Genomic DNA, 12,813 nt, shown 5'->3' on the forward strand with positions numbered 1-12,813 from the left:
TCCCCTTGCTTTTTAAAAAGCTGGCTCTCTGTTGATGACAAAATACAACTCTCAATTCCTTGGTAGCTTGCTGCTTCATTTTTTTTTTTTCCTTTGAGCAGTTTTTGGTCTGAAACCTTGTTAGAATAAACCCTCCATAACTTGGGTCTAGGTTTTTGGTCCACCCCCAAAGTTTATGCATTTTGTGACCCTTGACTTTGTTAATAGGTTACAGCAACTTCGCTGGATTTGGACAGGAGACTCACCAGTCTACAGTTGCCAGGATCTCCTCTGGAGCCCTTCTTTAAGGATGCATGGGAGAGCTTCCAATTCTAGCCAGAGAGGAGAAAGGGGGGCATAAAGGCAATAAGACCCAGAAAGTTGCGCTTTCATTATTATTTATTTACATTCTACTACCATTCTAAGTATGCTTGGTGAATATTAATCTTTAAAGATTTCCTAAATATGAGAAGTGAGCATAAACTCAAATTGATCAGTTTGCTAGTTAGGAGATTCCAGGATATAATTTTTTTAACTTAATTTTTTTTACAATATGTACATTACATAAATTCCTGTCTTCAAGGAATCTCAAGACACCACAACTAGACAGACAAACGTATCGATCAGAACAGATAGTCTCTTCACTGACGATCAGATGCTGTATTTTTGGGCAATTGAGTGTTCTACTCTTGACTCATTAATACACAAGGGCAGTAATTTTTTAGTAGTGCTGCTTATAATCTTTCTTGATTAAATCTGAGTTGCCCCACTTGCCATCTATCCTGAGAAGGTGAGGTGTTTGAAACAGCCATTAGTAGAAGATGCGTATAAACAGTTTTATAACACCTGAAGAAGGGGGGAATGGATTACTCTCATTAACTGTGTGACCTGCTTTATAGGCTATGAGCTAACATTATTGCTTGTCAAATTTGAGATATGCTCCAAGATATAATCCAGCCAAGTGTATGAGGTTGACTTGAAGTTTTCTATATAAAAACGTAGTCTTCAAACTAGGATCCCAATAAAGCTCATCTCTTTCCAGCTGCTGAGAAGCTGAGCTTTTGCTTTCATGCACACACCACTCTGTACTGACAGATGGCAGAGATACCCTCCAGAGGAGGGACTACTGCCACCAGGCGTGAGGTTCGGGGGAATCTTTACTGCTTCCAGTAGAGTTGAAGTAGTGTGGGAAGTGATGGTTCTACCTGCTACACGCACATACCCATTGGGGCAAGATCTGTCTTAATCTTCAAGGATCACATGGTGTCAAATCTAAAAATCCTTCTTTTTCATTAGGACATTGTTAGATAATTCAGGAAGATATCTTTTAAGTCCTCAAAAAAGTCACTTTACAGTTCATTAAAGGCAGAAATTTTGGAAAGGAACTATATAATACCTGTGTCATGCAGTTTCAGTATATTAGGCATAATTTAGGAGCATCTGACTTGCTAAATGTTTGAATTTCTAAAACATTTAACCCTTATTGCATCTCTGAAATTCAAAACTTCCTATTGAATACATTGGTACCATACTATTTGCAATTTTTATGGCTACATTCCTGTGGGTTGCATTTTAAAAAAAATACATGTTACATTGTTTATGATCAGAAACTGGATCCAAAACCTAAGATAAGCAGCTCCTAAACACAGAGTATCCAAAAGAATAATGTCCATAAAACTCATTACAGGCAAATCAGCTTGGGTATTATTACAGAAGAACACATACTTAAGTTTGTTTTGGCACACATAAGTAAAAAGCACTGCAATTGCTCACTTTGATTTAAAAGTTCATACAGGCCAATACATACAAATTTAGTCTGTAATAGAGTATTGAATTGCCTTTACCCAAATCTGCATATTTTCTATCTAGCAAGTAAGTGAGAGTAGTCAGAGTACTAACATTTCTTTTTTTTTTTTTTTAATCCCAAAGCAAGCAGCCTAAACCATTCTTTTCTGGCCATGTAAAACTTCTCAAGTTTTAGATTTGGTTTTATCAGGACTCTTAGGCTAGAGATGTCTTGTTGTCTAATGAATATTTTGTTGGTGACTTTCCCCTTGGTAGCCAGTCTAAATTCTTTAGAAGGCTGTATGATGTGAATACATTTAAAACACATGTGCGAAACTTCCTTCTCACCTTTGTTTCTCTTGAAACTAAGTAGGCTTTGTTTTTCATATTTAATCTCAGGCTAAGACTTTTCAGTGTCTGTTATTGGCAGTCAAAACCACTCAGGCCAACATTAGCTTACATCCAACTCCTTATATATGATTATTTGTACACTTTTCATTGGCCTGAATATCAGTTGCCCCTGTAAAACTGTTATTCTTTTGAAAGGGAAAAAAAAAGTACACATCCTTAAAATAAAACTTATTCTAGGCTACCCTCAAAATATTTGGGAGGAAAGCATAACATATGTTATGACAATGTAATACATAAATTGCCATGGAATGTGTACTTAGTATTTTCTTTCTGCTTAATTACCGAACTACTTCTGTGTTTCACAGATGAATCAGCAAATGGCTGGAATGAACATCACCAGTGCTAGCAGTGCTGTGGGTTTTGGCCAACCCCCCAGTACAACAGCAGGATGGTCTGGAAGCTCATCGGGTCAGACTCTTAGCACACAGCTGTGGAAATGAAAACTGCAATAGGAGTTTCATCCAGAATTATCACCACCTGACATTCCTTGATAAATGCATCTAGTTCCCCTGTTTATTCATGTACAGATTCTTTTTCCCCCCCAGTTGTTCATATTAAGAATTAACTGACTGACCGTGTTGGTCTCTATTGATTAAATTTGATGTGGTAAAAAGCAGGCTGAGAATCCATATTGACGTCACTGGCAGCTTTTTTCGTACTACACATGATTTCATAAACCATATTCTCGGAGAAGCTGCTTAGTCAATTTCCATAATCAGTTTTATTCTCAATAAGATTATAGGTCTACTGTTTGCATATAAGGGAAGTAGTTATCATGTTAGTAATACCTCTAACAGTATAAACCCTGCCCCCAAATTAGCCAGTAATCCTGTAGAAAGGTACTATATGAACAGATGTTTAACCATATAAATAGGATGTAAATGTATCACTGAGCACTGTTTTCTAGTGTATCAAAATTCTTTTATTTCATCATTCATTTCACTGTGATGTTGTTATGGTGTGCTTAACAGGGAACATGGTTAGTGAAAGGAAGATAAACCTGGATGTTACCACAAAATTTAATCTGTTCAAAGAATAAAGAAATCCTGAGTATTTTCTGAGTCTCCTATAATTGGGATCACTTCTTGTGTACATAGTGCTAAGCTGCAGAGCACTCCTTGCACTAGATGCATACAGGGTATCTACAAAATAGTACTTTTAATCCTTGAAGGTATATCCAGGTTTATGACAGTAATTGTGTTTACATATTATGGTGCCTAGTATTGACAAAATGTTATTTCCCTATATTAAACAGATGAATCCATCAACCTTTCTTGTGGGTTTTATTTCCTTAGCTATATTTTGCCACTGATCTTGAAGGAATCACTTTGTGCTGAGAGGTCAGAATAGCACTATCACTGATTTGTTCCTAAAAACCTGTTCAGTTTCACCAACTGAGATGGTGGGCGGGGGAGAAGAAAAAAACTACATAAAAAGCAAGTAGTTGGAAGTGTTCCCTTGCCGCATCATTTTCTCTCGATATAAAGATCTTTTAGGTGACTCTATGTAACTGAAATGGTGAGGGGAAACATGCAAATCGAGGGAAGACAAAACATCCATTTTTACACCATCTGATTTGTTTATACAGATGTCCATCAGATGAAAATTGGGACTGTTGCACTGTAGAAGAGTGAGCAATACCTGAATGCTTTTGCAGCCTAAGCTTCAGGAGGCATCCTTTGCCCCAACCATCTGTCCATCATGGTTTCCCTCTTCAGGTTAGACCTCAATTTTAACAGTGTCCAGGTGATACTTTGGCTCATTAGCTAGATTGACCTTTTCTGTTCGAGTGTGCCATACCAGAACCTAAGGGAAAAGAAAATGTTAGTTTAGAGCAGGGCCCCTAATTGCAATTCAGTTCACAGTTAAGCAACACTGGTAAAATGAATGAATACCTTGGTGCAGTTGTTTGCTTTTGGTTCCAGTTCCTCAACTGTTGTTATCTGTTTTAGAAAATCAGACTCTTGCATCCCTGGCTGGGACCCACGGCGCTTAAATACAGCTTTTGGATTGGACAAGATCACTTGAAGGCTCACAGCAAACCCTTTGTGAAAAGTAAAAAGGTTTTAAAGTAAAAAACTGTAGCACTTGGATTTTTATCCATGTAACTTGGTTGAAATGTACCTTTACCACCATTCAGTCCAGGACCCAATTTTTAGCCCTTTTTCTGTAAACTTAGTCACAAAAAGACTCAGAGATTCATCCAGAATGTAATCCTGTATCTCATGTCTATCTCATCTTGCTGTGTACACACACAGAATTTTCATAGTTCTATTTCACTTTAAGAAATCTTTCTGGACCCATCTCTTAAAATATAGGATACAAACAGGAATCCAGATCCATTCTGGGTCCCCAAAACTCTCTGAAAATAAATATAAACCAATAATGGCCTGAAAAGTTCTACCATGACCTCAGCTTCTAGAAGAGGTGAGGGCATCTCACCTTTTAAAAAAAAAAAAAAACTGACTAGATATAATTTGAGAGACAGTGTGGTATAAGGGATAGAGTCAGGAAGACCTGGGTTCAAATCCCACATCTAGCATTTAATAGCTGTGTGACCTTGGGCAAGTCACTTTTGATGTCCTCTAAGTTTCCTTTCAGTTCTAGATTCATGATTTGTATGCCCAAGCTCATCAGTACTAGTGAATTTAGCTGATGAAACCTGAAATTCCATCAGTATGATCTATATCATTGTGTACTCAGCATCAAAATTAGTATTTCTTATTTAGTTAAAAACCAAAGAAGTAACTGTGCCAAAAGAAAAAAAAATAAATTAAATATTAAAATAGTATAAGTTCATGTCCATTATAGATTTCTGCCTAACTAGCCTGAACTTTGAGAAAAGTTGAATGTGAAATGGAAAGATCATACAAGTTCATACTTGTTTCTGGTCACAGAATTTTAGAGCTGGAAGGAAACGTCAAGATGAATTTTTTTCACCATTTTTGAATAACATTATACTATAATTTATCACACAGTGGAACAATTATACAATGAAAACCAGAGTTCTCAAAGAATCCATTAATACTTACTGTGCAGTGCATCTCTAATCCAAATGAATCAGTGTAATTCAAACAAAAATGGAACATTTTGAAGGCCCACTGATTCAAGTGCTTTATAATGCATCCTACCAAGTACTTAAACAATTGGAAATTAGTCAGCACTGTTAGAAATTCCATGCCTCCCTTCTCTCTTTCATGCCATCTGGTTCAACATGAAGTTGAGGGGGGGGGGGAGAGACATATGCTGAGATGTAAAACTATTTAACAATCAGAAAACATCACTTTTGTGGTACCTAAAACACTGAGTAACTTGACCTTCTTGATCTACTTTTTGGAAAATGTACCTACACTGACTTTTTTTTCCCACTTACTATTTTATTTTTTCCAATTACATGTAAAGATAGTTTTCAACAGTCACTTTTATAAGATTTTGAGTTCCAAATTTCTTCTCCCTCCTTTGTCCCCGAGATTGCAAGCAATCTGATATAGGTTATACATGTACAATCATATTAAATATATTTTCACATTAGTCACCTACACTAACTTAATGAGTCCTGAACTGTCCACATTGAAGGAGTCAGCAAGTAATGCAAAATGCACTCAGAACAGAAGATGGGAGATGAGATAACATACAGTGAGAATGATCTACTCTTAAAATAACCCAGTTGTCTAGCCAGTATCTCTGTTCTCTTTCTCTTTAGTGCCCATATCCCCCATTTGTGCCAGGCAAGCAGGGAAAATCACTTGACTTCTCTGGGTCTCAGTTTTCTCATCTGTAAAATGAGAGGTTCAGAAGTATATGACATATATTTGACAACTCTTAAAAAAATAGTTATGATAAGAACCAGCATACAACATTTATGTTCAAGTAACTATCCCTAGATTCCTCTGTTTTAGAGTGTTTCAAGATTTCAATTTATTTGGAAGGGACAAAAACTTGTTAATAAAAGACTTGAAGACACTTCTAAAGCAACATCTGTATCATCAGTGTTACACAAGTGAGTGAAAGCAAGCAAATGCTTAGGGAACACAAAGTAAAGGAGTGAAGAGAATGACACATGAGGCCTTAGGACAAACACAACCAGATGGATTTTATAGATGTCACCTCCTTAAGTCTAGAATAAGCAAGTCAGTCTATTCCACTTTTCTCCAAGTATGGTATAGACTATGCCATGGGGAGCGAGCCAGTACCCCAATTCCATTTAGCTTTGGACTCTTCTACCCATTACCAAGGAGTCATTATCATATCTTCATGCAAAATGGAATAAAACTTCAGTTGTTGAGGCAAAGGTTGGGGAAGGGATACTAGCTAACTTCTTGCTAACTGAGGTTATCAGAGGAAGATCCTACTGATGGAGACTAAAAATACATCTGTCCACTTTCTTACCTCAGTACAGTATAGTCTACATAAACCTTTTTTGGAGATTAAGGTCATTGTAAATACCAATTCTGTACAATAGTGTAACTAGAATAATAATGACAACATTTCTAGAATTTAAGGTTTATAAAGTTGTTTCCTCACAAAGTCTGTCAAATAAAGCAGACATCATCCCTGTTTTACTGATATGGAAACCGAAGCTTAGAATGGTGGCTTGCCCACAATCACACCACTCAAGAGAGGTGTACTGAGACAGCCATAACTTGGAATGTTGGTATTTATTTAAAAAGAAAGAAAGAAGAAGCTCCTGAAACTAACTTGTTTTCCTATTGTTAATTTGCGACTTTTCCTCAAAGTCAAGCATAAGGAAGGAATGGAATGACAGAATTTTTGAGTAATTTAAGATTTTAGTTGAGAACCAATTAATCAAGATTTTTATCCTACAAGAATGTCTATAAATAGAAGTCTTCTCGCTAGTGTTCTTACTTTTCCATTCTTATTATATCAGAGACTCAAGACCTAGTCCATCCTCCCACCCTGTTAAATACTGCCGCCTGCCAAAAACAAAACAAAAAAAAAAAACCAAAAACAAAAATCAAAAAACACCAAAAAATCTGATTTAAGAGAATAAAGATTTCTCTAGGTGGGGGGTTAGACAGTATTAGTCACTTTCACAAATGAAAAACCTGAAGCAGATGGCTTATCCAAGAGGACTAGCGCTCCAGATTCTTCTGAAATAAATTTAACATTTGTACCACAACTAGATTCTAAGCTGCTTGAGGACAAGAACTGGGTCATTTTTTCATTTTTATAAATTCCCTCATGAACACCACAGTGTAAAAATGAATAATTTATACAGTGTTTTAAAAACTTGCAAAACACTTTACATGTTAACCTCAAATCCTTACCACAACTCTGTGAAATGCTACTATTATTATTTTCATTTTGCAGATAAGGAAACTGAGGCTGAAAGGAGTAAACTTGCCCATGAACATATGGCTATTAATAGTTTTGAGTCAGGACCTGAACCCAGGTCTCCCTGACTCAAGTCCAGCACTATCTACCACATCACCTAGATGGTCACAATTCAAAAGAATTAAAATTTCAAATGTCCCAAAAGGCTGTAGTAGGCATAACTCACACCCCAAGGCATGTGATAAGAGACATACATGATCTGTATATGCTAGGAAAAGGAGATGGGCTGGTCATGTTGTCAGGCTAACATGGCATATGTGTTGTATTGGTATCAACAAACTATCAAAAGAACCAGAGGATCGAGATCTTCAGTTGTTTTGGGTAAATCCTTTATGGAGACTGTATGGAAAGATATGAAAAAGACCTATATGTATCTCTAGGAGCATCAAGAACACAATACTTTGCAAATAGCAAGCACATTTTATCAATATTTGTCAAACTGAATCAACATTTTACAAAGCACTTTCTTACCTGCCTTTGTAAAAGGCAATTTTTTAATATCACCCTTTGTGATCACAGGGCTAAATTAGTGAAGCTTAGACCAGAACTGGAGTATTCTCACTTTGACTACAATATACTTTCTGGTATAACCACTTGGACTTTCTCTAAATCTGTAAGTAACTGGGGCAGCAGGTCATTGGTGCAGCCCTCACTTTTAACAGTACAAAGCAACCAACCCAGCCATCACTAGGCAATGGTCTAGAGCCAGAGGTAGGGAACCTGTGGCCTCAAGGCCCCATATGACCTTCTAGGTCCTTGGGTGCAGCCTTTTGAGTCCAAATATTACGGAATAAATCCTTTTATTAAGGGGATTTGTGAAGTTTGGATTCAGTCAAAGGGCTGCACTTGGGGACCTAGAGGGCCACATGTGATCTGCAAACTGCGCCCCTGGCTGGACTCTAGACCATCAGTCTAGACTCTAGAGTAGGCCTGGACAATGCGCAGCCCGTGCGCCACTTGCAGCATGCCAAAGGATTTCTGGCAGCCTGGAAAAAATGTAGAGGAAAACATCCTTGGGATGTAGAGGAAATCCTTTGGTAGGCCACAGGTTGTGTAGGCTTGCTCTAGAGCAACCAAAGGCCGATACCAAAGGATGCTCGCTGTCAATAGTCTCGTAAATAGTCATTCTATTTTTTAATGAGTTAGTATATAGCCATACTACATAGCAAGTTAGCCAGATTAACATCATTTTGCAATAATAGTACAAATACAAAATAAACCTTAAATGAAGATGTGGTAATGCCCCTGGGCCAATCCATAGAACAGAACTTATGCCCACATTGTCTATGTTCCTCACTGGGTAATTACAACAAGAGATAACTGGCACAGTGAATGGAGAGCTGGGCCTAGAGAAAGGAAGTTGTTTAGTTGTTTCAGTCATGTCTTTCCATCATGTCTTAAGTCAAACCATTTGGGGGTTTTCTTGGAAGATACTGAAGTAGTATGCCATTTCCTTCTCCAGCTCATTTTTTAAATTAATTAATTAATTTTTAGTTTTCAACATTCACTTCGATAAGCTTTTGAGCTTTAAATTTTCTCCCCATCCCTTCCCTCTTCCCTCTCCAAGCCGGCATGCAATCTGATATAGGCTTTACATACACATTCCTATTAAACATATTTTCACATTAGTCATGTTATAAAAGAATTAGAACCAATAGGAGGAACCACAAGAAAGAAGAAACAAAACAGAAGGAAAAAAAAGCAAATAATATGCTACGATCTGCATTCAGACTCTTTCTCTGGATGTGGATAGCATTTTCTATCATGAGACTTTTGGAGATGTCTTAGATCCTTGCATTGCTGAGAAGATCTAAGTCTATCAAAGTCAGTCATCACACAATGTGGCTGTTACTGTGTACAATGTTCTCCTGGTTCTGCTCACTTCACTCAGCATCAGTCCATACAAGTCTTTGTTTTTCTTTGCCAGGTTTTTCTGAAGTCTGCCTGTTCATTATTTCTTATAGCACAATATATTCCATTATATTCATATACTACAACTTGTTCAGCCATTCCCCAATTGATGGGCATCCCCTCAATCCAGCTCATTTTAAAGATGAGGAACTGAGACAAACGGTAAGTGACCTGCCCAGGGTCACACAGCTAGTAAGAATCTGAGGCCAGATTTGAACTCAGGAAGATGAGTTTTCCTGACTTTATGTCCAGCACTCTATCCACTTTGCCACTTAGTTGCCCTAGAGTTAAGAAGACCTGAGTTCAAATCCAGCCTCTGACACTTACTGGGCAAATCACTTAACCTCTGTCTGCCTTATTTTCCTCATCTGTAAAATGGTGATAATAATAGCACCTACCTCATGAAGTTGTTGTAAGGCTAAAGTGAGATATCTGTAAAGTGCTTTACAAATCTTAAAACACTATTAATGCTAACTATTAGTTATAATAAGTTACATGGTACTTTTACACACAAAGACCCTGTGATAAAATAAATACTACTACAGCTATCTCCATTTTACAGATGAGGAAACAGATTCACAATTTAAGTTGCTCCTTATCACATAAGCACTTTATAACAAAAGTTCAGATAAGAGGTAATGTTTTCATCAGGAGCAGACCATTCACATCAAAGAAGCATCTAGCTGGTTGATTTTCACAGTACTCCCCCTCATGCCCAGTTGTCCACTGGACACTCACCAACTGCAAACATCAGGGAGACTCATGGTTTGGGCTTCCAAAAAGCCTGTTAAACAGCATATACAACCAGCCCACTCTCGGGTTTCTTATTAAAACTTCAGGTCTCCACAAAGACAATTTTGAAGGTTTTATAGTCCTAATTTGACTACCCTGGAAGTATCTCCAGTTTATAACATTATAACTGACAACCGTCTGCCATGTTGTTTCCCTCAGTCAAATCCTATTCGTTAGAATAATGTTTTCTCAGAACCCTGTGCTTTTTATGTTGGCTTAAAGCTAGTGAACGTGTTTCTACATTCCCTTTTCATGAGAAATAGGACCCCAGTTTGTTGGAGGTTAGTTTGAAAGTGGTATGTGGCTATTTTCATCAGGTTCCTCTTATTCTTTCCTAAGATTTCCTACATTCACCAATCTGACTGCTAAGATAGTTTGAAATATGTTTTTCTTTCTTTTTCTTAAAAAGTACTTAAAGGAAGTTCTCCCAACTGTTAAGACAGAGGTCTATGCTGGGTGGGCAATTTAAGGAGCTTGACAGACTGAAAACAGTCATTCTTTAGCTGTGAAGTATTCTCTGGCATCATTTGCTAGAGGAAGAGAAGGGGAATCTGCCATTAAATGAAACCATGGGTAGGCAAGGTTAGCCAGGAAAAAAAATCTTGTTACCCTCATAAATCTTCACCCGATTTTATCCATTTTCTAATCAAAAGTAAATAAGACATGCTTTTGGAGCATCTATCTCAGTCATTTTTGTCTGTTTCATTCTGAACAAGATCTTTAAAGGAAGCAGTGCAATGCTGCCTGTCAGGAGCCAGCTATGGCTAATTAGGCCAAGCCCTCAGATGCTTCTCCTGGCATCCTGTGATTTACAGTGCCAGTCTGCAGAGTCAATAGCCTAAGTGTTTGTCTATGCTTTCTTTGAAAAAATGAGGATTGAGTTCTTAGTTGATTAGACATTGATATTTGATGTACTTCTTAGACAACTATTTTTTGAATGACATAAATGACAATTTCTTATCCCCAAATGCCGTATTTTTTTAAAGTGTGAATTAAAAGAAACTATTTTAGAGGGGAGGGTCCAGAAATTTTACAATAACCTTTAAGGCATCTGGAGATACACTGAGGCAATATAAAAACAGGGTCAGATTCACTGCTCTAAGCAGTTGTAGAAAACATGAAATAATCTTAAGATCACATTTCCAAACTCTGTATTTTAAAATGAGGAAACTGAGGCCCAGATGGGCTAAATAATAAGTGGCAGAGCCTACCCAAGTCTGATTCTGAGTCCAGTTCTTTTTTCATCCCACCATGCTGTCTGTAGGTTGTATTTCTTGACTTCATTATGATATCCCATTGCTTAGGGGAAAGGTCACCAGAGCACAGGGTTCACAGTGTGGCTCCACATTGAGGGACCCCCAAAGGGAACTGGTCCAGGAGCTTTACTTCAGTCCTTCCTACTCTCATTTAGCCAACAGTTAAGATTCTGCCAACAATATCTATCAATTACCTCAATGTATTCCAAGTAGTTTAACACATCTATATCTGCCTTCCCAGAGCTGGCAATAGGCATCTTTCTCCTACCTTCCATTACGTATTGCCTCTTTTTTTAAAAAGTAAATCCTATTCATTAGAATAATTTTTATTATGTATATTTTAATATATTTATATATACATTTTTTATGTCCCAAAGTAGCCTGTGGTAATGGTACCTTTATAACCTGGATATAAGAATGACAGTATCCTACTAAATGTTCTCTCTGGTCTCTATGTAGAATAATCACTCACTAAAACTAAGGTACTGGAAGCAAACAGCACTGAATTTGAGGTAGGAGGACCTAGGTTGAAATATAAACCCACCAAATTGTTCTCTGGCTATTAGTGTTCCTTCACTATCTCTGACCTGGCATTCCATCTCCCTTCCCTGGGGTCCAGGATTTTGATTGGTAATAATTTACCATATCAAGCCTGACTTAGACCCACCACACTTCTCCCTGGCCATCTTCATGCCATGATGAATGGCATGTACTCTTTCCTTTACCTTTTCCAACTTTCTACCTCTAGCCCTAGGAACATTAATCACATCAACATGACCATTCCCAGAGAGGATATTCAATTGCCCTATTACTCCACTCACCTTCCCTGTGACTTCTCTGACCAAAATACTCTTTCCCGGCCCCCACTCTTATTAGAAAGTAATTCCTTGAAGGCAGAAACTGTCTTGCTTCTTGTATTTGTACCCTGAGCACTTAGCATAATGCCTGGGACCTGGTAAGCACTTAATAAATGCTTTTTTATTTCATTCATTTCTAACTCTGCTATTTGCTACTAATGCTATTTGCTACTAATTACCTTGAGTAAGTTATTATATCTTGCTGAGCCTCATTTTCCTCAACTGTAAAATGGAAGGTTTGACCTCAATGACCTCCTGAGATTCCTTACACTTCTAAACGACTCATATAAAGCCACAGGGACCTGCTCCACCACCATGCCTGTTCCCTTGGGAACAACCCCATCCTGAGGCTAATTCAGTAATGCTAAGTCCCTGAACTGAAATCTCTATATATCACGAGAAGGCCCAGCCATGTTGCTCACTCTCCATCTCCATTTACTGCTGCCTGACCCCCTTTTCCTTCCTCC

The 12,813-nt window shown here is 37.7% G+C and overlaps 2 protein-coding genes across 4 annotated transcripts in view; one reads left to right on the forward strand and one right to left on the reverse strand.

The window, feature by feature from the left end:
- The window catches only part of SMAP1 (small ArfGAP 1), a 213,232-nt gene extending 209,793 nt beyond the window's left edge, over positions 1-3,439 (forward strand). For all 3 annotated transcript variants that reach the window (XM_027852936.1, XM_027852937.1, XM_027852938.1), the window contains one exon: positions 2,481-3,439. In XM_027852936.1, coding sequence (XP_027708737.1) covers positions 2,481-2,615 — 135 coding nt within the window. In that variant the 3' untranslated portion in view covers positions 2,616-3,439. The remainder of the gene's footprint in view (positions 1-2,480) is intronic.
- Positions 3,440-3,511: 72 nt separating this feature from the next.
- The window catches only part of B3GAT2 (beta-1,3-glucuronyltransferase 2), a 77,793-nt gene continuing 68,491 nt past the window's right edge, over positions 3,512-12,813 (reverse strand). The window contains exons 3-4 of the mRNA XM_027852940.1: positions 4,071-4,219; positions 3,512-3,981 (exon numbers count right to left, since the gene is read on the reverse strand). Of these exons, the coding sequence (XP_027708741.1) occupies positions 3,895-3,981; positions 4,071-4,219 (236 nt within the window). The 3' untranslated portion in view covers positions 3,512-3,894. The remainder of the gene's footprint in view (positions 3,982-4,070; positions 4,220-12,813) is intronic.

The sequence above is a fragment of the Vombatus ursinus genome, unplaced genomic scaffold, assembly GCF_900497805.2.
Source record: "Vombatus ursinus unplaced genomic scaffold, bare-nosed wombat genome assembly UNPS02009835.1, whole genome shotgun sequence".
Classification (NCBI taxonomy): domain Eukaryota; kingdom Metazoa; phylum Chordata; class Mammalia; order Diprotodontia; family Vombatidae; genus Vombatus; species Vombatus ursinus.